Below are 26,376 nucleotides of genomic sequence, written 5' to 3' on the forward strand. Positions count from 1 at the left end.
AGAGAGCACAGATCTGACCCTCTCGGCCGTGCTCCTTCAGGAACGGCACGAGCAGCTACGACCAGTGGCTTATGCCTCACGACTTTTAGACCCCGTAGAGCAAGGATTTTCAGCCTGCGAGAGGCCCTCCTCGCAGTTTTTTGGGCAGTTCAGTACTTCTCGTACATTACCGGACTCAATCCCATCACCATTTTGACCGAGCACACCCCCACACAGTTACTTTTAGACGGTTGAGTGAAGGACGGTTCAGTGAGCCAGATAAGAGCAGCTAGATGGACGTACTGTTACAAGGACGGGACAGAACAGTTAAACGGACCAGGACACACACATTTTTAGCAGACAACCTCCAGTATCCAGGACAACCCCATGAATGTGAGATTGTAGCTCCCCTACACAACACAGGACCCTTCATTGCAAAGACGCCCTCCAGAAAGATAGGGAATTCAAGCCAGAGCTCCCAGCACACAGACACGTGTGCCCCATTGAAAATATATGTGGACAGTTCATCCACAGTTTTAGATGGAGAACGCATCACTGGATGCGGGATCTATGTGGAGGATGCGCAGGGTCGCGCATTAGAGGAAATTTCTTTAAAATTACCAGGTCACTTAGGCGCGCAGGCAGCAGAGCTCGCAGCCATTGCATATATAGTGGACCACCCAGATTCGTTTCCCAGCCCTGCAGACATATATTCGGACAACTTATATGTTTGTAACAGCCTGACCGATTTTCTACCCCTGTGGAGGACACAAGGTTTTGTCTCCGCAGACGGGCAGCCCCTTCCATCAGCCCCATTACTCCGCCATATTCCAGAGAAGGCAAAGGATAGGACATATGGCATAGTTAAAGTTAGGAGTCACCATAGGTCATCCCCCCCTGGAAATGTAAAAGCCGACGCACTGGCAAAAGCAGGTTCCAGGCGAGGTCACTTTTGGACACCCCCAGCTAGCGCACCAGCTAGCGCCCCTGTGAGTGCAGTTCAGGTCTCACAGACAGACATCAAAGATTTAATACAGGCACAGAAACAGGACGGAAATCTCCGGGAGATTTTTAAAGGAAACTTTGTAGCACAATATGATAGATTCAAACACGCTTTGATCACACATGAGGGTGTGATCATTAAAGACAAACTGTATGTGGTTCCTGAACAAGATAGGAATCAAATGATTGCCTTATTCCATGACAGTCATGGACATCAAGGGATCGACCCGACCACAAGACACCTCAGACAACTCTGTTGATGGCCCAACTTATGAAAAGATGTAACACACTACATAGAGAATTGTCTAATTTGTGCACAGAATAACCCGGAGAGGTACTCAAAGAAGGCACAACTCAGCCACACTCGCCCCGTTAATGGCCCCTGGACAAACCTCCAGATCAATTTTATAGGACCATTGCCCCCTTGCAGGAATGGCTATAAATATGTTCTGGTGGTTATAGATACCTTTACCAAATGGGTAGAGGCCTTCCCTTCACGAACCAACACAGCTAAGACAGCTGCAAAGATCCTGACCCACCACATCTTCACGAGATGGGGTCTCCCCAGAAGTATAGAGTCAGATCAGGGATCTCACTTTACAGGACGGGTCATGAAGAACGTCCTGACCATATTTGGCATAAAACAGAACTTCCACATTGCGTATCACCCCCAGTCAAGCGGGATAGTAGAACGCATGAATCGGACCCTAAAATCGACCCTTAGGAAGATGGTACAGGAGAACAATTCGACTTGGGATTCAGTGCTCCCATTCGCACTAATGTTCATCTGCAATACAGTCTCATCATCTACAGGTTTCACCCCACACACACTCATGACCGGACGCCCTATGAAAGGAACAGAATTCCTTTTAGGACTGGACATGACCAGCCCCGAAGTGACGGCCCTCACACATGAGAAAGCAGTCAAAGAATTAGTGGAAACTGTGAGGTCTGCACGGTTAGCAGGCGCAGTAACATTGGGCAAACGACGACAACAGAGCACGGCCTGTTTTAATAAGAAAGGTCACCACACGGAATTTCAGGTTGGGCAACAGGTTATGTTATCTGTTTATAACCCCAGCACGTTCTTGGCTCCTAAATTTTCCAGCCCGTATTCAATTTCGGACAAAATCAGCCCCTCAGTTTATAGAATAAAATACCCCAACGGTAAGACTGCGTGGTTTCAAATTAACCAACTGAAGGCTTATGGAACACAGTCCAACCACTCACACCATGTCCTACTAGACGCAGCAGAACATCTCACTCCACCCACAAGAGAGACATTTCCACCCTCCCCCTCACAGACCAGTTCCTCATCGGACTCGCCCTCGACTCCGTCCACTGACTCCAGACCACGCCCCGGAACGCCCACAAGCTGCCACAGCAGAGACAGTGACAAAGAGGACAGCCACAGCACCCCACCCTACAGCCCCCACTTCAGCGACTATGACCCCGACTCCAGTGACCTCATGGAGGTCACCTACATTAAATATCCAAACCCACACCCACCACCCAACACTGACGACCCCGACAATGCTCCGTCAATTTTAGACCCTACAATTTGGCACAGGGACAATTCTTGGCGACTTGTCCCCAATGACGAGAGTGACCCCCGGTCACATAATGCACAGATTGCATGCCTGATCCATACGAGGGTATGGGATCCGGGAGAAGAGGAAGACTTGATGTCTGACTCCCGACACGGCAACCCCTTTGCGACCCTGTTTGCAGAGAGAGAGGAGAAGTGAGGTGTCTAGATGATGTAAAAGAGGAACCGCTTGAGGGAAGCGATGTCCTTTCTGATGGAACCAGCACGTATGTTTCATTTGTTTGTATGTTAAATGTTTGTTTGGAAATTGGCCACTCACTTTTCAGCTGAAAAGCTTGTGACCACCTCACATGCACGTTAGTTTGTCCGCAGAAACTTCTGAGAACTTCACTCAATTAAAATGTCCTCTGGTGAACCGAACATTTTCACAACTTGTCTTCTGTTTGTAGATGTTGGAGCATCTTGGCTCCTCCCTTTTTTAGGTGCCCCTCTATTCTGGGAATAGAGGCTGCAATTCCACTATAAATACATTCTTGCCCGTTCATTTCAGGTTGCTCAGGCAGTGGAGAAACGCATTGAGGACCCGCCCTGTTTGTGAACCCCCTTTTGGTCAGCCAAGCTCTGGTACAGCACAGCACGCCCTACCAGGGGATCCCATTCAAATCTTACCCGTAGCGGCCCATACGCAACTCATTCGACCTTTTTGTTCCAAACTTTGGTTTCATTTTTCTTTAAGGTAGCCCTTCGGCAGCCATCCCACATGCTATTTACATACATTCGGATGGTAAATTGCAAAGCCTGCGAGACGGCTCGCAGTGGCAAAGTTGTTAGGTGTATGTCTGGTCCTAAATTCGCTTTTGAAAAAAAATTAGGGGAGTCACAGGGTGTGACTTGGCCATTCATTTAAGGGACAATTGGAATGAGAGGACAGATACACTAACATTACAGATATTAAACTATGTATTGACAGATACTGTGCTTGAGCCCATAGCTTTCGAACAGTCGAAGGAGGGATCACAGCAAGGTCAGCCATACAGAAGGAAGAGAAGGACGAGAAGAAAGAAGACCACGATGGAAGCCTATATATTTTTAGTTACTGTTGTTGTATTTTTGAGCGCGGACGTAAACCATATTTCCCCCATGACCCCCGCCGTTAATGTTTCCCACACACCGACTTCTCAAAGCCCAGTGATGAACAGCGAGGTTCAGACCTGGTGCACAAAATTCATGACCTGGTACTCGCTTTCATATATCATTGAATCACTTTTGGTGATTGCAGTTCTCTGCATCATAGTGCAGACCCTCAGGATGAGGAAATGGAAAAAGAGAGCCTGCCGCTTTTGCGCCTCAACCATTTACAGAATTCAATCCCCTATTTTCGGATTCCACCAAACCCCCCAACCCCATAATGTATAATAAAAGATTTAATTTAATGCGATCTGTAATTAAAAATGATTATGGATGTATTATAATGTTCTGTACTCGACTGCCGAGTCAGAAAGCGAGATGTAAAGATACTGTGGTATGAATGAGTAAGACTTTAGAATTTTATAGGATGTAAGGCTTTAGAATGTTATAGGATGTTTAAATGAGAGACGAGAGTAGTTTATTACGATAGTTAGAGGTTCCCGATTCAAATTGGTAATGCATGTCCCCTTTGACATAGCGCCAATCAGAAAATGTTAGCTAAAAGTTTTGCCATAGTTGAGGACAGAGTAGACGCCCTGGAACTCGCTGAGTTCAGGGAACACAAAGGAACACAAAGGAACCGTACTCAGGTGATCCTTCATGATTTCTCGTGAGGATCACAAGGAGGGAGTGTAGCCACCTGAGATGGCCACTAACGAACACAAAATGGAAGACTGCAAAGAGTGCAGGGAAAACGGACATGTTAAAGAGCAAACAGCTTGCAGAGCAATTATGTATTGAGACAATTGCAGAAACCGGTTTCTGATGGCTGCAGACGGCCGCACGGGTTAGCACTCCTGTCTCACGGTGCCGTGGTCCCAGGTTCGATCTCGGCCCTGGGTCACTGTCCCTCTGGAGCTTGTACATTCTCCCCGTGTTTGCGTGGGTTTCGCTCCACAATCCAAAGATGTGCAGAATTGGCCATGCTAAATTGTCCCTTAATTGGAAAAAATGAATTGGGTACTCTAAATTGATTTTTTTTAAAAACTCATTTTACATCAATGTGGCATTGCTGTAAAAGATGACACATCTAAAAGCCACTATCCTAAGAGTCCTTTCAATGATAGCTCGCACTAAAGTGCAATGCTCATTTGGATAAGCAAAACCTCAATCTGATAAGAGAACACTTGGTCACAAGTCTTATCTTACAGGATGCAATGTGTTGACCAAGCAGTTTGACAATTATTCAACCCTAGATTTCCAAGCATAAATTCTGAAAAACATGACTTGGCAAATAAAATGACGAGAGCTGTAGATCGGGCTTTAAACTAAATAGTGGAAGGGTAGGGTTCAGTTGCACAGAAATTTTAAAAATGTAAGGAGAAGAAAGGAGACCAGGTTAATAATGAGGCTAATTGTTACTGGAGCATCAAAGGAAAGCACAGAGCATGTGAATCTCGTATTGCACCAGGGAACCAAGAGTAGGGAAAATTAATAACAGGATAAACTTAAAGGCTTTATATCTGAATGGACGTAGCATTCGGAGTAAAATTAATCAGTTAATAACGAAAAGAGAGGTGGGGATTACTGAAACATGGGCCAGGATTCTCATTTTGGGAGACTAAGGGTGGGATTCTCCATCCTGGAATGCAGAGATCACGTTCCCCGATGGGAAGGAGAATTGGGCACTGGGCAAAATTGAGATTGACGGCGGGTGCCGATCCGAACGCAAAGCTTCAACCCCCGGAATCGATTCTTTGCTGCCCACAGCGAGGGGGCTTGGAACCTTATGCTCCGGCCCTCCCTGAGTGTCTGATCACCACAGCTGGGAATCATGTGGGGGCAGATCACTTATGGACTCCACCAGCCAAGGGGGTAACCAGCCCCCACCCATCCAAGCCCAACCGAGAGCCATCCCTCCATAATGAATTGCATGCCCACTCCTCCTCGACCAGACCAACCCCCCCCCCCCTCCCCCCCTCCCGCAGGGACCTCTGTAATAGGGAGACCCTGCACAGGACCCCTGTAAAAGGGGGACCATCCACAAAAAGCCCTGTAATATGGATACCCCCCTCCCCGGATCCCAGGAATAGGGGCATTCCCCCAGTTTCTTAAGTGGTGAATCCCCAATGCTTATAAACATTTACTACAGCAAAGAGAGGCAAGTGTACCCCAAGCACAAAGCGCATTCCAATCACTCAACCATGTGATTGCTCTGCACTTATCTCTCTTTGATACGGTCAATGTTTTCATTGGGGTTTCACCACTTAGGCTACTAAACTGTGAATGGAGATGAATGAATCAAAGCTGCAGTTTGTAGAAGCTGTCAATCACAGACTACTACCAGAAAGCTATGAGTGCTTTGCAATCAATAGATCTGCGGGAACCAGAAGAAGGTCACAGCTACACTCCTTCGAGGAATGGACACATGGAGCTTCAGGGTAAGTGTCCTCATTGCCTATGGAATGCTGTCAAACTTCAAGACAAGGGTAATTTTTCTGGGGAGAAGACAGTCTGTGAGTGTGTGTGGGGATCTGCGGATGTGTCTTTGGGGGGGTTCACCGATTACAGAGGTCCCTGTGGGGTGAGGGTACCTTTGATCAGGAGGTCCTTGGTGGGTCTCCCTATTACAGAGGTCCCTGGGAGACTCCCAGATCATGGGTCACTGGTGGGTATTCCTATTATAGGGATCCCTAGGGGGTCCCCCAATTTCAGGTGTCCCTGGAGGGTCGCTGTAATCCAGGGGTCCCTGGCCGTAGGTGGGGGGGGGGGTGTCGGGTCATCCCCATACTTGGGGGATTGAGGGTGACCCAGATAATCCATGGGTGGGGGTGGGGCTGCTGTGCTGTGCCAGGGCATCCAGGGCTAATTTGGGGCCGTGGGGAGTGGTGGCCGGTGCAGAACCTCGCTATCAAGCCATCCTCTCAAAATAGCGGCCCAATAATGGATTCCCCTGGGAAACCATCATATTCCACGCCATGCATAAATTTGCATGGCAAGAAATACTGACTTTTTTGCTGGTTTGTGCTCCCAGGGGGATCATAAACCAGTTGCAAATTACCTCCAGAGGGTCTCCCAAACTGAGAGTCAACAAAGAACAAAAGAACAAAGCACAGGAACAGGCCCTTTGGCCCTCCAAGCCTGCACCGCTCATACCAACCTTGGCCAAAACCGTTAACACCTTGTGCAGTATCCCTCTACAGCGTTAATGGGTCTGCTTCCACAACATCTCCTGGCAACGCGTTCCAGGCACTCACCACTCTGTGTAAATATCTGCCTCGCACATCTCCTCTAAATTCTGCCCCATGGACCTTAAACCTATGCCCCTTGGTGACTGACCCCTCACCCTGGGAAAGAGTGACTTCCCATCCACTCTATCCATGCCCCTCATAATCTTGCAGACCTCTGTCCATCAGGTCACCCCTCAACCTCCATAGTTCTATTGAAAACAGTCTGCGTCTATTCAGCCTGTCTGGTTAGCCAACACCCTCCAGACCAGGCAACATTCTGGTAAACCTCCTCTGCACCCTCTCCAAAGCCTCCACATCCTTCTAGTAGTGTTGTGACCAGAATTGGGCGCAATATTCCATTTGCTGCCTCACCAAGGTCCTAAGTGTTGACTCCGGGACTGAGTTGAATTTGTGTTCCCGTTGGATCCGCTATTTAGAACATAGAACAGTACAGCACAGAACAGGCCCTTCGGCCCTCAATGTTGTGCCGAGCCATGATCACCCTACTCAAACCCACATATCCACCCTATACCCGTAACCCAACAACCCCCCCCTTAACCTTACATTTATTAGGACACTACGGGCAATTTAGCATGGCCAATTCACCTAACCCGCACATCTTTGGACTGTGGGAGGAAACCGGAGCACCCGGAGGAAACCCACGTACACAGGGGGAGGACGTGCAGACTCCACACAGACAGTGACCCAGCCGGGAATCGAACCTGGGACCCTGGAGCTGTGAAGCATTTATGCTAACCACCATGCTACCCTACTGCCCCTTATTTGGGGAGCAATTCAGACATGCTAATGGACCAGCAGTCTGCCCACATTAACTTAGAGAAATTCCCATTCCTGCTGGTATCTGATTTGTTGTGCCCGGAATTGGAGATGTAGAGCTTGACAAGTAGGGCAGCACGCTAGCATAGTGATTAGCACAGTTGCTTCACAGCTCCAGGGTCCCAGGTTCGATTCCCGGCTAGGTCACTGTCTGTGCAGAGTCTGCACGTTCTCCCCGTGTGTGCATGGGTTTCCTCCGGGTGCTCCGGTTTTCTCCCACAGTCCAAAGATGCGCGGGTTAGGTGGATTGGCCATGCTAAAATTGCCCTTAGTGTCCAAAAAATGTTAAGTTGGGGTTACTGAGTTACGGGGATAGGGTAGAAACGTGGGCTTCAGTACGGTGCTGTTTGTAAGGGCCGGTGCAGACTGATGGGCCACTGTAAATTCTGTAAACCGGGGCTGCACTCCACTCCACACACACTCTCATTCCAGCTAAGTAGATGACAGGACGAAGTGCCCCCCCCCCCCCCCCCTGTTTCTAGGACCCGGAACTTGACAGGATGCTTGATGCATTAGAGGAGAGGCTGGACACCCTCTTCCTCAGGGTGGGCAGGAGGCTCCAGGCCGCCATTGTGAACCAGACCTGGGTGGAGGTGGATGAGGCAGTGAGTGTGGCAGGTTTACCAGGCGGATCGGTACGCAGTGCAGGAAGAAGATGAATTACCTTTTTAGGGCGTCTCGGGTGAGTTACTACCCCTGTTCCCAACATCACTCCTGTCCCTCATTCCTTACATCATACCCCTAATCCTTGAGAGCACAATCAAAACCCACCTGCCTGCTTCTCCCATATATCCCACCCTGCACCAAACCCCAAAACCTGCATTATCCTATTTAGTCAGGTGCCTTGCACACACATGCTCCTGTGTAACTCACCTCCATGCATTTCGCCATTCCTTTATGTGTCCCCAAGGAAAAGGCAGCCGACAATTGTCGGGAGTGGAGCATTCCGGACCTCACAGCACTCACACCCACAGAGCAAAGGGCACTGGAGTCAGATGCGGAGGTTGACTTAAGAACTAGGAGCAGGAGTAGGCCATCTGGCCCCTCGAGCCTGCTCCGCCTTTCAATGAGATCATGGCTGATCTTTTCTGGACTCAGCTCCACTTTCCGGCCTGAACACCATAACCCTTAATCCCTTTATTCTTCAAAAAACTATCTATCTTTATCTTAAAAACATTTAATGAAGGAGCCCGTACTGCTTCACTGGGCAAGGAATTCCATAGATTCACAACCCTTTGGATGAAGAAGTTCCTCCTAAACTCAGTCCTAAATCTGCTTCCCCTTATTTGGGACAACCAAGTGAGTTGCTAATGCAAAATGAGGTGCCTATGGCAAGTGAGTCACCCACCTCCCCCAGACCACTCTTTTCTAAGGTCCCACCATGTCTCCTTGTCTTTTGTCTTGCAGGATCACCGTCAGACCACGCTGACCTGTCTGGGTTACATTGCCCCGAGACACATCCCCAGCACATCCCTGGAGCAACACTCTGGGGAAGACGACAACATTTTGTCACTTGAACCCTCCACCATTGTAGAGACCATCACCTCAGTGGAGCATTTTAGTGATGAGGCTCCTGGGTTACCTTCTGGTGCACACATCACACATGCTGCAGCACATCAGGTGGAGGTAATGTGATGAATTTAGGAATTTCAGGTGTATTGCCTGCTGCAATCATGTTTAAAAATAAATAAGAATTTGAAAGAGAACAAAGGTTTAGGATCCAGGGGTGCATTTAAGCCATTGTAAATTGCTTCAGCTAATGCAGTTTTGTTTGGATTAAGGGGATTCCCTGTGGAGTTAATTAAATTTCAGCATGGATTGGATTTGTTTATTGTCATGTGTACCGAGGTACAGTGAAAAGTATTTTTCTGTGAGATCTGTTTGGGAGAGCTCGCAGAGAGTCGCCATGCTCCGGCGTCATCTTGTGTACCCCTTGGTACCAACTTGATAAGATAATGCTGTTACTGGATGGAGCTATGTTATCAGGCATTTTGCATAAAGCAGGTTAGTGGAGTTCCAGATGAAGCTGTAAACAGAAATCAACAAGTTTTCTCTCTGCAGTTCAGTTAAAGATATGTCTGTAGATATGTTAGCTGACTTTCAAAGAAGTTAAAACGTGTCTGAATAGAAGCTGAAAGCAGATTCTGAAGTAATACAGCCACAGTTTCTGCATGGTTCTGGCAGAATTCAGAGCTTTTCTTTAAAGTAATTGCTCAACAAAGGGCAGCAAGGTGGCACTGATGTCTCACACTGCCAATTCCGGCCTCAGGTGACTATGTGGAGCTTGCACTTTCTCCCCATGTCTGTGTGGGTTTCCTCGGGGATGCTCTAGTTTACTCCCATAGTCCAAATATGTGCAGGTTAGGTGGATTGGCCAATTACTCTTGGAGTGAGGTATCTTTTCCTCACAGCCTTACAAAATTAAAATAAAACATTGGTGTTTCTGTCCAGTATCCTAGCCACCGTTTGGGTCTGGTCTGTTATCGCAACAGTCGGGATACCCATGGGAGCAGGCATTCGGAGGGATATCGATCCCAGCTTGCAACTGCAATCTGGATAGGTATCATGGTTCTCGAAAGAATAATTCCACCACTGCTGGAAATGCAGTCGCAGAGCCAGGATTTTCAGGATAGGGTGTCAGCAACTTTCCAGCGCCTGCAAGTGTAGCTGGAGGTGTCCAACCGTCTTCAGGTTCAGCAGATTGTGCCGATAATGTGTGGTGCCCAGGCTAACAGGGCTCCCATGGTGGAAGGTCTGAGAAAAAGCATCAGAGCCATGGGTCAAGATATCTAAGGCTTGGGGCAAACTGTGAGGTGGATGGCTGAGGCTCAGGACAGGTGAGCCCAGTCACAGGCAGACATGTCCCTGGCCCACATGGGCATTGCTGCAGCGTTCCAGAGCTTGGCCCATGCATAAAGGGTCATGCCTGAGGGTATCCAAGATGTTGGCCGGGCACTGACTGACCTGGGCTAGTTACAGAGGTACGTGGCACAGTCCCAGAGGGACATCGCGCAGTGCCAAAGGAACATGACTGAGGCAGTGAGGGACGTGACCTAATCTCAATGCTACATGGTTGAGGGCATCAAGGCCCTGATGCAGACAAGAGTGCATAGTGGCAGGTGACCATGAAGCCTCTGGAGCTCAATCTGGCCTCACCCCCCACCATGGAGTAGCCTGGGAGCCATTGCATACCCCTAGGGAGGGGGAAGTGAAGGGCGCCTCCTGCAGTGAACCCCCCCCCCCCCCTCCCCCCTCACACTGGTGGATCTCATGAGCAGTGGGCAGTACAGGGTGGCACCTCATCACCTGGTCAATCCAGGTCCCAGCACTCCAGAGGATGGCCACCAAGGGCATCTCAAGTCAGAGGGCAGGAAATGCAGCAGGCCTCCTTCACCTCTGATGTGCTGTCTTGGGTCACACCTAGGGGAGCATAAGAACATTAGATATTAGTCAAGCACTGAGGTTAGAGGTGAGGATCAGGGCACATCAACGTATATAGTCAAGAGTAAACACCTTTTCACCAACATTCCAACCTACCTCAATCTTCTGTCTGAAGGGTGAAAAGGATGAGCGCGGCTTAGTGCAGAGAATATGTCAGTTGGGGAGGGCTGTTAGAGAATAGGGCTGGGTAGGGCCTCCAGGACACTTGAATGTTCCACCTAGGGTCATCCTTAGAGATGGCAGGTAACAGGACCAGCAGTATGAGGCCGCCTTGTATGATACCTTACCCAGTGAGCAAGCTGTCATCACACAACATCTCCATACCTGACTCCACCCCACCCCACCCCCCCTAAAGATTATATGGGCCCATGAGGTGGATTGGCCAGCACACATTCAGGGAATATCCATACGGACAGTGGAATGTAATCCTGAAAGCAGGAGTTAGATTTTATCAAACGATGAGGAGCAGCGGAGCTCATCCCATAGCAAGTCGTCGTCATCCTCTGTGCCATGGACAAGATCCAGTGATACTGCCTGCCCAGGGTCAACAACCTGAGGTGATGTTGGGAGGACCTTGTAAGGGGAGGCGGAGCTAGGGCGGTAGTATGGAGTGAAGGTCAGTGTGACAGGGAAGGTGCAGTGAAGGGAGGAGGGAGGTTTGTAAGCAGTTATGGGGACAGGGGCACCATTTGGCAGCGAAGGTGGATAGTTTTGCAGAGGTGGGAAAGGCGACGGAGTTGATAGTGGCCAGGTCTCTTAGTTGGCAAATCGGGAAGTTTTGGGAAATGGTCCCATTTGTAGTGGCCCTGGAACACACGTTGGCTGGCCTTTCCTGCCAGCTAGGCTCCATACCCGATTCTTACTCCTCCTCCAGTCTGTCCTCTCCCTGCTGTGCAGGTGCAGCTGGTCAGCGTGATGTTCGACCCAGAGCGGTCAAGGCATCGGAAGTGCATCCCGAGGATGCTGATGGACCGTTCAATAATGCTCCTGGTTTCTGCATGGGCATCGTTATAACTGGTCGCCGTGTCGGTTTGGGGCCTCCAGACAGGCGCCATTGGCCAAGACCTCAGAGGGTGGACTTCCGGTTGCGGCTATGCGGAGCTAAGCCGCACGTTCGGCAGCTCCCGCTACTTATGGACTTTTGGGCCTATTTGAGGGCCCCAAACGGCGCTGTTTCGACAAATCCCGGTGGGGGAAGGTGTTTGGAGGAGCATTCCCCACAATTTATGGTGCTCACCCGGAGTGGGGCAAAGGAAAAGGTTGCAGCAGCTCCCAAAGAAAAGCGGGGGAAGAAGGACAAAATGGCGGCCGGCGGAACACCCGAGGATGGCAGGAGCAGCAAGCTTCTCTTCTGCGCTGTTTTGCGGAGCTGAAGGCTGAGTTGCTGGACTCCCTGAATGCGACTACCAACAGGCTGCTTGAGACCCAGGCGGCCCAGGAGGTGTCGATTCGGGAGTTGCAGCAGCAGGCCGCTGAGCGGGAGGAGGAGGCCGTGGTCCTCATGGGGAAAGTGGAGTTGCACGAGGCTCTTCACAAAAAATGGCAAGACCGCGTGGAGGAGCTGGACGTTCGCATGAGGCGAAAGAATTTGAGGATCCTGGGCCTGGAGGAGGGGCTGGAGGGGTCGGATCTTCCGTCTTATGTGACCACGATGTTGAGCTCGTTGATGGGAGCGGGGTCCTTCCATTTGCCCCTGGAGCTTGAGGGAGCCCACAGAGTGCTGGCCAGGAGGCCCAAGACAAATGAACCCCCGCGGGCGGTGCTGGTGCGGTTCCATCGATTCAGCGACCGGGAGTGTGTGCTGCGCTGGGCCAAGAAAGAGAGGAGCAGCAAGTGAAAGAATTCGGTAGAGCGAATCTACCAGGACTGGAGTGTGGAGGTGGCTAAGCGGCGGGCCGGGTTCAACCGGACGAAGGCGGAGCTGCATGCCAGGCAGGTCAAATTTGGAATGCTGCAGCCTGCGCGTCTGTGGGTGACATATAAGGACCGGCACCACTACTTCGAATCCCCGGAGGAGGCGTGGGCCTTTGTACAGGCGGAGAAGCTGGACTCAAACTAGGGTCTGGGGGCACACTATGGCCGTTGGTGTTTTTGCTGTTGCTGTTTTGTAATTTTGACATGTGTTTTTATGCTGGGTTTTTTTGCTCTGTTTCCGGGTGGGTCTGTCTGTTGGGTATGGTTGTGGGTTATGTGGGGACTGTTGGGGGTTTGTGTTTTTTTATTTTCTCTTCTGTACGGGGCTGGGGGTTGGGGTGAAACTGGATTTTGGGGAGCTGCGCAGAAGGATAGGGTGTGGCAGTATGAAAGCGCGGGCTTTCCTCTGGTTTCCCGCGCTGCGGGGCAGGGGGGGTGGAGCTGGCGGTGGGGGCATGGCCTCTACTGGTTTTTTTTTCCCGTGCTGAAGCGGTGCCAAGGAGGTGTGGCAAGAGGGGGATGACCCCATGCCGGGAGGGGACGGGTTTTGCCGGGAGCTGCCGGGGTCAGCAGAAGTCAGCTGACTCACGGAAGTACCACGGATGGTGCGTCCATCGTGGAGGGGTCCTAGCCTGGGGGGTGGGGTGGGGGGGGATACCGGGTTGCTGCTGGATTGGTCAGGAAGGAGCTGGTGTGGGCCGGGGGGGGGGGGGGGGGGGGGGTAGAGGAGAGGCGTTATCGCCATGGGGAACGGGGTCGGGCGGGGCGCGCTGGCCTGGGGCAAGCAGTCTTTTTTTTTTTTTTTTTAACAGTACAGCACAGAACAGGCCCTTCGGCCCTCGATGTTGTGCCGAGCAATGATCACCCTACTTAAACCCACGTAACCCGTATACCCGTAACCCAACAATCCCCCCATTAACCTTACACTACAGGCAATTTAGCATGGCCAATCCACCTAACCCGATATCCACCTAGTCGATAAGCTATGGCTAGCCGGCGGGGGAGGGGGGCGGGTTGCCCTCTGATCCGGCTGATCACCAAACGTGAGGGGGCTGAATGGGCCGGTTAAGAGAACTAGGGTATTTTCTCATCTGAAGGGGCTGAAGGCGGACGTGGCTATGCTCCAGGAGACCCACTTGAAGGTGGCGAACTAGGTTCGTCTGAGGAAGGGGTGGGTAGGGCAGGTTTTTCACTTAGGATTGGACGCGAAGAACCGGGGGGTGGCGATTCTGGTGGGGAAGAGGGTGGCGTTCGAGGCGGCTGAGGTGGTGTCGGACAAGGAGGGCAGATATATTATGGTGAAGGGTAGGCTGCAGGGAGAGAAGGTGGTGTTGGTTAATGTATATGCCCCGAATTGGGATGATGCCGGCTTCATGAGGCGCTTGTTGGGCCGCATTCCGGACCTGGAGGCAGCGGGCCTGATCATAGAACATAGAACATAGAACAGTACAGCACAGAACAGGCCCTTCGGCCCTCAATGTTGTGCCGAGCCATGATCACCCTACTCAAACCCACGCATCCACCCTATACCTGTAACCCAACAACCCCCCCCCTTAACCTTACTTTTTTTAGGACACTACGGGCAATTTAGCATGGCCAATCTACCTAACCCGCACATCTTTGGACTGTGGGAGGAAACCGGAGCACCCGGAGGAAACCCACACACACACGGCGAGGACGTGCAGACTCCACACAGACAGTGACCCAGCCGGGAATCGAACCTGGGACCCTGGAGCTGTGAAGCATGTATGCTAACCACCATGCTACCCTGCTGCCCTACATGGGTGGAGACTTTAACAAAGTGCTGGATCCCCCACTGGACCGGTCCAGTTCAAGGACGGGTAGGAAACCGGCGGCGGCCAAAGTGCTGAGGGGGTTTATGGACCAGATGGGAGAGGTGGATCCCTGGAGGTTTGGGAGGCCGAGGGCGCGGGACTATTCCTTTTTCTCTCATGTCCATAGGGTTTATTCCCGAATAGATTTTTTCGTCCTGAGCAGGGGATTGATCCCGAAGGTGCAGGATGCAGAGTATTCGGCCATAGCAATTTCGGACCATGCTCCGCACTGGGGTGATCTGGAGATGGGGGAGGCGCGGGACCAGCGCCCGCTCTGGCGCCTGGATGTGGGGATGCTGGCTGATCAGGAGATGTGTAGGAGGGTCCGGGGAAGTATTGAGGGGTATCTTGATACCAATGACACGGGGGAGGTCCGGGTGGGGATGGTCTGGGAGGCTCTGAAAGCAGTGATCCGGGGGGAGCTGATCTCCATCCGGACCCATAGGGAAAGGAGGGAGAGGAGTGAGAGGGAGAGACTGGTGGGGGAGCTCCTGGATGTGGATAGGAGATACGCGGAGGCACCGGAGGAGGGGTTGCTGGGGGAACGGCGTAGTTTGCAGGCCAAGTTCGACTTGTTAACCACCAGAAAGGCGGAGACACAGTGGAGGAGGGCGCAGGGCGCGGTATCTGAGTATGGGGAGAAGGCGAGCAGGATGTTGGCCCATCAGCTCCGTAGGCGAGATGCGGCTAGGGAAATTGGTGGAGTGACGGATAAGGGTGGGAATGTAGTGCAGAAGGAGGCAGAGGTAAATGGGGTCTTTAGGGACTTCTACGAGGAACTGTACCGGTCGGAGCCTCCGAATGGGGGTGGGGGGGGGGGGGGGGGGATGGAGAGCTTCATGAACAGATTATGTTTCCCAAAGGTTCAAGAGGAGCTGGTGGAGGGGCTGGGGGCGCCGATAGAGTTGGAGGAGCTAGTCAGGGGGATTGGTCAAATGCAGTCAGGTAAGGTGCCGGGGCCGGATGGGTTCCTGGTGGAATTTTATAAAAAGTATGCGGATCTGGTGGGTCCCCTGTTGGTGCGAGCCTTCAATGAGGCATGGGAGGGGGGGACTTTGCCCCCGACGATGTCACGGGCGCTGATCTCTCTGATCCTGAAGCGGGATAAGGACCCCTTGCAGTGTAGATCATACAGGCCTATCTCACTCCTCAATGTTGACGCTAAGTTGCTGGCGAAGATCCTGACCACCAGGATAGAGGACTATGTGCCAGGGGTGATACACGAGGATCAGACAGGATTTGTCAAGGGACGGCAGCGCAACACGAATGTGCGGAGATAGCTAAATGTTATTATGATGCCGGCGGTGGAGGGGTGGCGCTGGATGCAGAGAAAGCGTTTGATAGAGTTGAGGGGGGGTACCTGTGGGAGGTGCTGGAGCGGTTCGGATTCGGGGAGGGGTTCATCAAATGGGTGAGGTTGCTCCACGCGGCTCCGATGGCGAGTGTAGTTACCAATGGAAGGAGATCGGAGTACTTTAGGCTCTACCGTGGGACCAGGCAGGGGTGCCCCCTGTCCCCCTTGCTCTTTGCACTGGCGATTGAACCTCTGGCTATGGCGTTGAGGGAGTCTGGGAGGTGGAGGGGTCTGGTGCAGGGTGGGGAGGAACATCGGGTATCGCTGTATGCGGACAACCTGCTGTTGTATGTGGCGGACCCAGAAGGGGGAATGCCGGGGGTGATGGAGCTTTTAGCGGAGTTTGGGGGCTTCTCGGGCTATAAGTTAAATTTAGGCAAGAGTGAGGTATTTGTAGTACACCCGGGTGATCAGGAGGAGGGAATTGGGAGGCTCCCGTTTAAGAGGGCAGTGAAGAGTTTCAGATACCTGGGGGTGCAGGTGGCCAGGAGTTGGGGGATTCTCCATAAGCTTAATTTTACCAGACTGGTGGAGCAGATGGAGGTGGAATTTAAAAGGTGGGACATGGTGCCGCTGTCGTTGGCGGGTAGAGTGCAGTCTGTCAAAATGACGGTTCTCCCGAGGTTCTTGTTCCTCTTTCAGTGTTTGCCCATCTTTATCCCTAGGGCCTTTTTTGGAAGGGTGACTAGCAGCATCATGAGCTTTGTTTGCGCTCATGGGACCCCGAGGGTGAAGAGGGTCTTCTTGGAGCGGGGTAGAGATGGGGGGGGGGGCTGTCGTTACCCAATCTCTCGGGGTATTATTGGGCGGCCAATGTGTCGATGGTGCGCAAGTGGGTAATGGAGGGGGAGGGGGCAGCATGGAAACGGATGGAGAGGGCGTCCTGTGGAGATACAAGCCTGGGGGACCTGGTAACGGCGCCGTGGCCGCTCCCTCCTACGAGGTATACCACGAGTCCGGTGGTGGCGGCTACCCTCAAGATTTGGCGGCAGTGGAGGCGACATAGGGGAGAAGTGGGGGGCTCGATGGAGGCTCCGTTAAGGGGGAACCATCGGTTCATCCCGGGGAACATTGATGGGGGATTCCAGGGTTGGCACAGAGCGGGCATCAGACAGGTGAGGGACCTGTTCATTGATGGGAGGTTTGCGAGCCTGGGGGAGTTGGAGGAGAAATTTGGGCTCCCTCCGGGGAACATGTTCAGGTATCTGCAGGTAAAGGCGTTTGCTAGGCGGCAGGTGGAGGGATTCCCTTCGCTTCCCGCGAGGGGGGTGAGCGACAGGGTGCTTTCGGCGGTCTGGGTCGGAGAGGGGAAGATATCTGATATCTACAAGGTAATGCAGGAGGTGGAGGAGGTGTCAGTAGAGGAGCTGAAAGCTAAGTGGGAGGGGGAACTGGGGGAACAGATCGAAGATGGGAAATGGGCTGATGCCCTGGAGAGGGTTAACTCTTCCTCCTCATGTGTGCGGCTTAGCCTCATCCAATTCAAGGTGCTGCACCGGGCCCGACATGTCCGGGTATTGGATGAGTAGGTTCTTTGGGGGCGAAGACAGGTGTGTCAGGTGTTCGGGGAGTCCAGCGAACCATGCCCATATGTTCTGGGCATGCCCGGCACTGGAGGAGTTCTGGAAGGGGGTGGCGAGGACGGTGTCGAGGGTGGTAGGATCCAGGGTCAAGCCAGGCTGGGGACTCGCGCTTTTTGGGGTTGGGGTGGAGCCGGGAGTGCAGGAGGCGAAAGAGGCCGGTGTGCTGGCCTTTGCGTCCCTAGTTGCCCGTGCGGAGGATCTTGCTACAATGGAAGGATGCGAGGCCCCCAAGCGTGGAGACCTGGATCAATGACATGGCGGGTTTTATTAAGCTAGAGAAGGTCAAATTCGCCCTGAGAGGGTCGGTACAAGGGTTCTTTAGGCGGTGGAAACCTTTCCTCGACTTTCTGGCTCAACGATAGGGTACTGGGACAGCAGCAGCAGCAACCCGGGGGGGGGGGGGGGGAGGGGGTGGAGAGGGGGGGGGGGGGGGAATAGGGGGAAGAGGGTGGGGGAAAGGGGGGGGACAATGACTATGTTTGTTTATTTAATTTTAATTTATTTTTAAGTTCTCTTGTTGTTCACTGGGTTTGGGGGGGGGGGGGGGGGGGGATGTGATATATGCGTTGATACAGTCTTGGGGGTGTTACAGTTATTATGGGGTTATTTTGTTGCATTTCATTTTTTGTTGTCATATTTTCTGTAAAATATTCCAATAAAAATTATTTAAAAAAAAAGACCTCAGAGGGTAGTCCTCATCACCCACAAGTCAACCCTCAAAGGTGCCGGGAACCAACAAGTGCGCTAGGATGCATGCATCACGTGCATTGCCTGGGTATTGAGCACAGACGTGCATGACGTCCAGCTAGTGGTCAGTGATTGGAAGCCCTTCCAATTGATGAAGGGCACCCCCCCCCCCCCCCCCCCCCCCCCACCGATGATCCGGCGCTCATAGTGCCATCAATCATACTTTTGACCGAGAGCATGGCAACGATGGCAGCACATCTTGCTGGTGTGCTTGGGCCAGATTGAAGTGTATATAGTCCGCTGCCCGGGTGCAAAGGCCATCCGCAACAGCGCAGATGCACCTGTGTGCAGATGTCTGAGACATCCCCACTTGGCTCCTGCAAAGGTACAGTGGCATAAAAGGGCGTCACTTTGACGACCACTGGGCGAGGTTGTCCTCCTTCATACCCTGCCATGCCAGGTGGGCCACCTGGCAAGTCCCCCTGGTTAGCCAAAGTCTTTGATGGCATACGCAATCCTGCAACTCCTCAGAGGACAGGCACCAATGCAATTTACATGCCCTCATGCAGTGCCTCCTTTGCATCTCTGTCTTAGCTCTTTGGACCGCTGACACTGGGACAGGCTCCTCATGTCCAGGGTCTTCTCCGAGCAGGCCCTATGCCACCTCCGTGCATCCATAATGGCAGCTGTGGCCAGGTAGATAGCAAGCATTGCTGGCAGTACTCCGAAATGCATTCTCTGCAGGTCGGGAAAAGAGAAGGCATTTAAAAACAGAGGCAACGTATTAATTTAGTGCCTCAGTTATGTCCTCTGCAATCATGTGTAACTCACTTTTTGATCTCGAATTGGCCTTATTCCTTCTTTTACGATCCTTTTACCATTTATATAGGGCGGCACAGTAGCACAGTGATGAGCACTGCTGCCTCACAGCACCAGGGTCCCGGGTTCAATTCCGGCCTGAATGACTGTGTGAAGTTTGCAGTTTTTCCCTGTGTGTGCGTGGGTTTCCATCGGGTGCTCCGGTTTCCTCCCGCAGTCCAAAGATTTGCAGGTTAGGTGGATTGGCCAAGTGAAATTGACCTTGGCGTCATAAAAGATGTGCAGGTTAGGTGGGGTACAGAAATATAGGACAGTAGAGTGGGCCTAGGTCGGGTGCTCTTTCCTGCACTGTTGGAATTCTATATTTGTACAGAAGACATTGGGATTCACTTTTATGCTTGCTGCCAGTCTCTTTTAGAAACCTGGAATAGAATCATAGAAATGTTACAGCACAGAAGGAGGCATTCGGTCCATCTTGCCCATGCCAGCCCGAGGACACTTAAGTGCCCTTTCTAATCCCACCTTCTGGCACCTGGTCCATTATCCTGTATCTTGCAGCATTTAAGGTCGCGATCCAGATACTTTTTAAAAAGAGTTTAGGGTCTCTGCAGCCAGCATCAACTTGGGCAGCGAATTCCAGACTCCCACTACACTCTGCGTAAAAAAGTCCTTCCTTATGTCCTTGAAACACCTTTTAATAATTCTTCTTTTCTTCTGTTAGTTGCCTCTTAACCTCTTTTTTGAACCTTTATATTCAGCTTGGTCCTCTATTAGATTTTCTATCTGACATCTTTCATAAGCACAATTTTTCTTCTTTATCTTAATTACTATCACATTTTTCATATAGGGAGCTCTGTATTTGTTGCCCTAACTTTCTCTTTTAAGGGAATATATCTTTACTTTGCACAAATCATCTCTTTTTGAAGGTAGCCCATTATTCAGTTACCATTTTCCTGCCAACGTTCTAAGAGCAACCAAGCAAAAAGATAGAAGGATCTGCTCAAGACCACCCCAAAGCATGGAGGCATGTATATTACTGGCTGGGAGGATAAAGCTACAGCTTACTTGGCATGGTTTTACCCATTCCATCAAGGCACAGACTGTTTTGAGGCTCAGCCACTTGACAGCAAGGCAGAACGGCGGTGACAGAGGAAGGAGAGGAGAGCTAACCAAGTGCACCAAATTCCACTTCCTCTGTGTAACAACATACCCCCTACCACAGAAGAACTTGTGGATCCAGAATCAGGCTCCTGTGTCATCTGAAGACACACCAAGCCTGACGGCGGTCACCCTTGATTTTGAGGGAAATGACCGCCAATGGGTCGGCCGAAAATACATGATACAATGAATATCATCCCCTAAATGTTGGCTTACTGACGCTTGATCTTCTTGGCCCACCTCATTTCCAAGAACCAGATCCAGCAGTGTCTCCTTCCTCACTGGAGTGGGAACACACTGAAGAAAAATTTCCTGAACACACACTTGGAACTCTTGCCCTTGTCTTCCCTTTAGATTACTACTTTCCAGGTTTAAATCCTATCTAAAATGCCTAATTACAAGTATTCTCTAATTCTTGCAGCTCCTCCACGTTTCTACGCAAAGGTGTTCCTCCAAATACCAGTTGATGCTTTAAAACTACACCAAGCAATGTAATTGCACCTTTTTTGTTCCTTAGCTCCAGCCAAATAGATTCTGCCCTTGATCCCTTCGAAACATCCTCTTTCTCTAACACTGCAATACTTTCTTTATTCAATACCACTACCTCTCCCTCTTTTCTTCCTTTCTTATCTTTGCTAAACATCTTGCATCGAGGAATATTGAACACCCAGCCCTGCCCTTGTTTAAACCAGGGGCGAAATTCTCCGACCCCACGCAGGGTCGGAGAATCGGTCGGCAGCGGCGTTAATCCCGCTCCCGCAGGGTTTTTAAATCTCTGACCAGCCAAAAACCGGTGCTGTGCAAATCCCGCCGGCAGCCTCTGAAAACAGCTGGCGCCGGCGGGATTTCATTTTTTTTTTAGTTTCCACAATACTCCGGCCCGGATGGGCCAAAGTCCCGCCGACGTGGCCTCGGGTCACGTCGGCGAAAATCACAGTTGCTTTCAAACGGCGTCAACCATTGAAGATGGTTGACGCCGTTCAGTGTCGGGGGGTGGGTTGCGGCATCGGGGGGGAGGGGGGGTGGGTTGCGGCATCGGGGGGGGTTGCGGCATCGAGGGGGGGTGGGTTGCGGCATCGGGGGGGGGTGGGTTGCGGCATCGGGGGGGGTGGGTTGCGGCATCGGGGGGGGTGGGTTGCGGCATCGGGGGGGTGGGTTGCGGCATCGGGGGGGTGGGTTGCGGCATCGGGGGGTGGGTTGCGGCATCGGGGGGTGGGTTGCGGCATCCGGGGGGGGTTGCGGCATCGGGGGGGGGGGTTGCGGCATCGGGGGTGGGGGGGGGGGGGGGGGGGGGGGGGGGGGTGCGGCAATCGGGGGGGGTTGCGGTATCGGGGGGTTGCGGTATCGGGGGGGTTGCGGCATCGGGGGGGGGGGTTTGGGGGCAGCGGCGTGCAGAGAGGGGGGGGCGACGGATGCCCGGGGCCAATGCACCGTCGCCCCCCCCTCTGTACGCCGCTGCCCCCTACCCCAACCACCCCCCCCTCACCACCCCTACCTCCCTCCAACGCCCCTACCCCCCTCCCCACCACCCCTACCCCCCTCCCCACCATCCCTACCCCCCTCCAACGCCGCCCCCTCATCTCTCACAACGCCGCAACCCCCCACCCTCAACGCCGCAACCCCCCCCTCATCGCCGGGCCCCCCCCCTCTCAACGCCGGGTCCCCCCCCCCTCAACGCCGGGTCCCCCCCCTCAACGCCGGTACCCACACCCTGTCCCCCTCCCTCTGAAGGCCGGTACCCACACCCCCCCCTCCCTCTGAAGGCCGGTACCCACACACCCCCCCCTCTCCTCCTCCCCCCCTTCCTTCCTCCCCCCCCTTCCTTCCTCCCCCCCTTCCTTCCTCCGTTAGTGGGGGGGGGGTGCGGCGTTAGTGGGGGGTGGGGGGGTGCGGTGTTGTGGGGGGGTAGGGGTGGTGGGGAGGGAGGTAGGGGTGGTGAGGGGGGGGTGGTTGGGGTAGGTGGCAGCGGCGTACAGAGGGGGGGGTGACGGTGCATTGGCCCCGGGCATCCGTCGCCCCCCCTCTCTGCACGCCACTGCCCCAACCCCCCCCCCCCCGATGCCGCAACCCCCCCCCCCAAATGCTGAAACCTCCCCCCCCCAAATGGCGGAACCCCCCCCAAATGCCGGGTCTGTCTCCTCCCCCCCCCAAATGCCGGGTCTGTCTCTCTCCTCCTCCCCCCCCCCCCCCCCAAACACCGGGTCAGTCTCTCTCCTCCTCCTCCTCCACTCCTCCAAAAAACGCCGGGTCTCACCACTTCCGCAGCTGGTGAAACTGACGCGTATCGCGTCAGTCAGCTGCTGGCCCCTCCGGGAACGGAGAATCGCCGCCTAAAAGAAGGCCCCCACGCCGGAGTCATCTACTCCAATTTTGCTCGCCAGAAATCGGCGTTACGACGGTCTGCAGAGAATTTCGCCCCAGATCTCTGTTCGAGTCACAATATAATATTTCCACATTGCAATTACCTCCTGGTTTTCATACCCCTGCCAAGTTTGTGAAAATCATCACCAATAGCACTCGGAAAACTTGCCATAAGGAACACTGTCTCAGCTTTGCTCAGGTGCAATCTGTCTGGTCTGTACCGGTCCCACCTCACCTATGGTTGGTCCCAGCAGTTACACAAGGATCTAAAGCTCTCCCTCCTGAACCATTTTTCCAGCCACAAACATGGCTCAAGATCCACATCAATGTAGTGGACTCTTAACTAAAAATAAATGCTAATCCTGACCAGTGATATCCCTATCCCCTGAATGGATAAAAAAGTGAACTTTGGAACTTCATACCCACAACATTTACAAATCATTAGTTCTCACTTGCTGTGAGGGGACCAACCTCTCAACGCCTCATGTGAACTGACTTGACTTTGCAACATTTGTTCATTCAATCTCACATGGTGATGTTTCAAAAGAATAAATCAACAGGAACATTAAAACTGTAAAATTTATTACATACCTTTTATTTGCATAGATTCGTTCAGACACTGTCTTGTATTTCATCTAGGAAAAGCAGAGCACGAGGATTAAATCTATGTTTTTCTAATCACTTATTTTCTTCCATTCAAGTTATTAGCTCCTCCACAGTTTCTTATATTCTTTCATAAACTGCAAGTTGAATTTACTCAATGATGTTAAATGAAGCTCACAGTTGCTCGAGTTCTCCTGGCTAGTATTGGGATAGTGTGGTAAAACCCTTTTGTCTGCCCTGTGTTTCTGTTTATTACTGTCCTGCTGCCTGATTTGGTCTAGTCTTCTGGATAGCTGCTACAACATTCCTGCACCATTTGCGATTTCTGTTTAAACTACAGATTTTAGGCAGACCTGGACTATCCTTGCTCTGATGGACTGACCCAAAACCGCCCTTTTTGTTCTGTGGCAGAACCCGTGATGTCGATGTGATAGTCTCAGCTGGGTGGCACTTTCTCTCTCGCCCAGGCAATATTTCAAGCCACAAAGCCAGTTCTGAGAAGGAAGACAACACTCAAGTTTGTGGAAGGCTTCTGGAGTAAGAAAACAACAGTCACTCACCAGGTCTGTACTCTTTAACTCTGTGACTGAAGGGCTGGGAAGAGCTTGAAATTGAAGGTTATGGTGTGAGCATTTGTGATAAATCCGCCAGAGTCTTGTACAAAATCAGGCCAGCAAAAGACTGCCAGTTTCGGGGTCAAAGCTGTATTAATCACACGGGGAGGCAAAAGCTCCATCTGGTGGAAGAAGAGCACTAATCCAGGAGTGGGGCATGGAATGCACTGCCTGTGAAAGTAGTTGAGTCAGAAACATTAGGGACCTTCAAGCGGCTATTGGATAGGTACATGGATTACGGTAGACTGATGGGGTGTAGATGAATTTGTTCCTAATCTAGGACAAATGTTCGGCACAACATCGTGGGCCGAAGGGCCTGTTCTGTGCTGTTTTCTGTGCTGTTTTTTCTATGTTCTATGTTCTATCCTGTGCAGAGCGTCATCTGGTGGCCTGCGATTGGAATTGCGCTGACCTGAAAATTCTTGTATCCATCTCCATCTGGTGGCGGAAACATGGAACTGCACTGACCCAAAAGTCCTTGAGCAAATCTATTTCCCAGAGGCTGCAACCGCAGTAGTGAAGAGTAATTTCAAACTTACCATTGAATACTTATTTATTTTATTCCTACTAACCCTTACCTTGTGTCTGTCTTGCAGGAGGGTGGGACGGGGTTTTGGAATTAGGTAGACCATTGTCTTGTTATTTTTTTATAGATTCATCTTTTTTTCTTTTTAATAATAAACAGTTTGTTAATGCTTTACTTATAAATTTAGTGTCTGTAACTCATTGGAGCAGTCAAGAGTTAAAATTCTTAGGAAGATACACAAATTATTGGTTAATTCACTGCTGTTGGAAGTCAGGCATCTGTGGAGCTGTAACTGACTGTGCACTCGCCCAGGGTGTCATAGCATGAGCCTGTCATCCCTGGGTGAAGTATTACGCACTGAAGTACATCCATCAACATTACAAAGAACTGACCAAATAAGAGTGAAGGATGTTCATCCAAAATGGTTACTTTTAAATCATATCAGAGGTATTTAGATTGTTATGGAGAGGAGGGAAACAGTACCAATTTAACCCCTCGCTACGTATCCATATATGGAAAGATTTATAGAATTTTTCCCTCTTTGTAAGTGGTGGCATATTTCCCAACCCTTCCATATTGGTGTGATCGAAATCTGTACTAATAACCCTGCAGCAAACTTGAACTGCAAGCGTTAGTTTATTTACAGTCACTCAAAGCATGAAAAGGTCACAATGTTGCTTCCACTCTCAGTAAAGAGAGTCTTGGGGGGATAGAGGCTGCAAAGAGACATTGATAGGATGCAGAGCTGGGCAGAAAATGGCAGATGGAGTTTAACCCTGATAAGTGCGAGGTGATTCATTGTGGTAGAAAAAATTTGAATGCAGATTACAGGGTCAACGGCAGGGTTCTGAGGAATGTGGAGGAACAGAGAGATCTTGGGGTTCATGTCCACAGATCTCTGAAGGTTGCCACTCAAGTGGATAGAGCCGTGAAGAAGGCCTATAGTGTGTTAGCGTTTATTAACAGGGGGCTTGAGTTTAAGAGCCGTGGGGTTATGCTGCTACTGTACATGACCCTGGTGAGACCACATTTGGAGTATTGTGTGCAGTTCTGGTCACTTCATTATAGGAAGGAAGTGGAAGCATTGGAAAGGGTGCAAAGGAGATTTACCAGGATGCTGCCTGGTTTGCAGGATAGGTCTTATGAGGAGAGGTTGAGGGAACTAGGGCTTTTCTCTTTGGAGCGGAGGAGGATGAGAGGCGACTTAATAGAGGTTTATAAGATAATGAGGGGGATAGATAAAGTGGACGTTCAGAGACTATTTCCTCGGGTGGATGTAGCTGTTACAAGGGGGCATAACTATAAGGTTCAGGGTGGGAGATATAGGAGGGATGTCCAAGGTAGGTTCTTTACTCAGAGAGTGGTTAGGGTGTGGAATGGACTGCCTGCTGTGATAGAGGAGTCAGGCACTTTAGGAACTTTCAAGCGGTTATTGGATAGGCATATGGAGCACACCAGAATGACAGGGAGTGGGATAGCTTGATCTTGGTTTCAGACAATGCTCAGCACATCGAGGGCCGAAGGGCCTGTTCTGTGCTGTATTGTTCTATGTTCTATCCGGAGAATTGTTTTCAAAACTCTTTTGCTGTTCCTTTCACATCTGTGGAAGTGAATGCACTTTTGCCCCTTTCCGGCGACCCTTCGGTTGCTACCCCCTCACCTGCCATTTACATGTTCAAATCACTTGGTTGGAAAACGAGTTTGCAGAGGACGGAGAAATTGTCCACCCACTCAGCCTATCAAACACAACCTGCGA

At 51.5% G+C, this 26,376-nt stretch overlaps 1 protein-coding gene across 7 annotated transcripts in view; it reads right to left on the reverse strand.

Moving 5' to 3' along the window:
- LOC119969344 (synaptonemal complex protein 2-like) overlaps nt 1-26,376 on the reverse strand; it is an 855,597-nt gene that overhangs the window by 511,300 nt on the left and 317,921 nt on the right. For 6 of the 7 annotated variants that reach the window (XR_005461337.1, XM_038802871.1, XM_038802869.1 and 3 more), the window contains exons 10-11: nt 23,469-23,512; nt 11,032-11,145 (exon numbers count right to left, since the gene is read on the reverse strand). Coding sequence is in view for 6 of the 7 variants with exons in the window: in XM_038802871.1 (XP_038658799.1) it covers nt 11,032-11,145; nt 23,469-23,512 (158 nt within the window). In the remaining variant the exon portion in view is untranslated. The remainder of the gene's footprint in view (nt 1-11,031; nt 11,146-23,468; nt 23,513-26,376) is intronic. The other variant, XM_038802868.1, reaches the window with a different exon arrangement.

The sequence above is a fragment of the Scyliorhinus canicula genome, chromosome 7, assembly GCF_902713615.1.
Source record: "Scyliorhinus canicula chromosome 7, sScyCan1.1, whole genome shotgun sequence".
Lineage (NCBI taxonomy): Eukaryota > Metazoa > Chordata > Chondrichthyes > Carcharhiniformes > Scyliorhinidae > Scyliorhinus > Scyliorhinus canicula.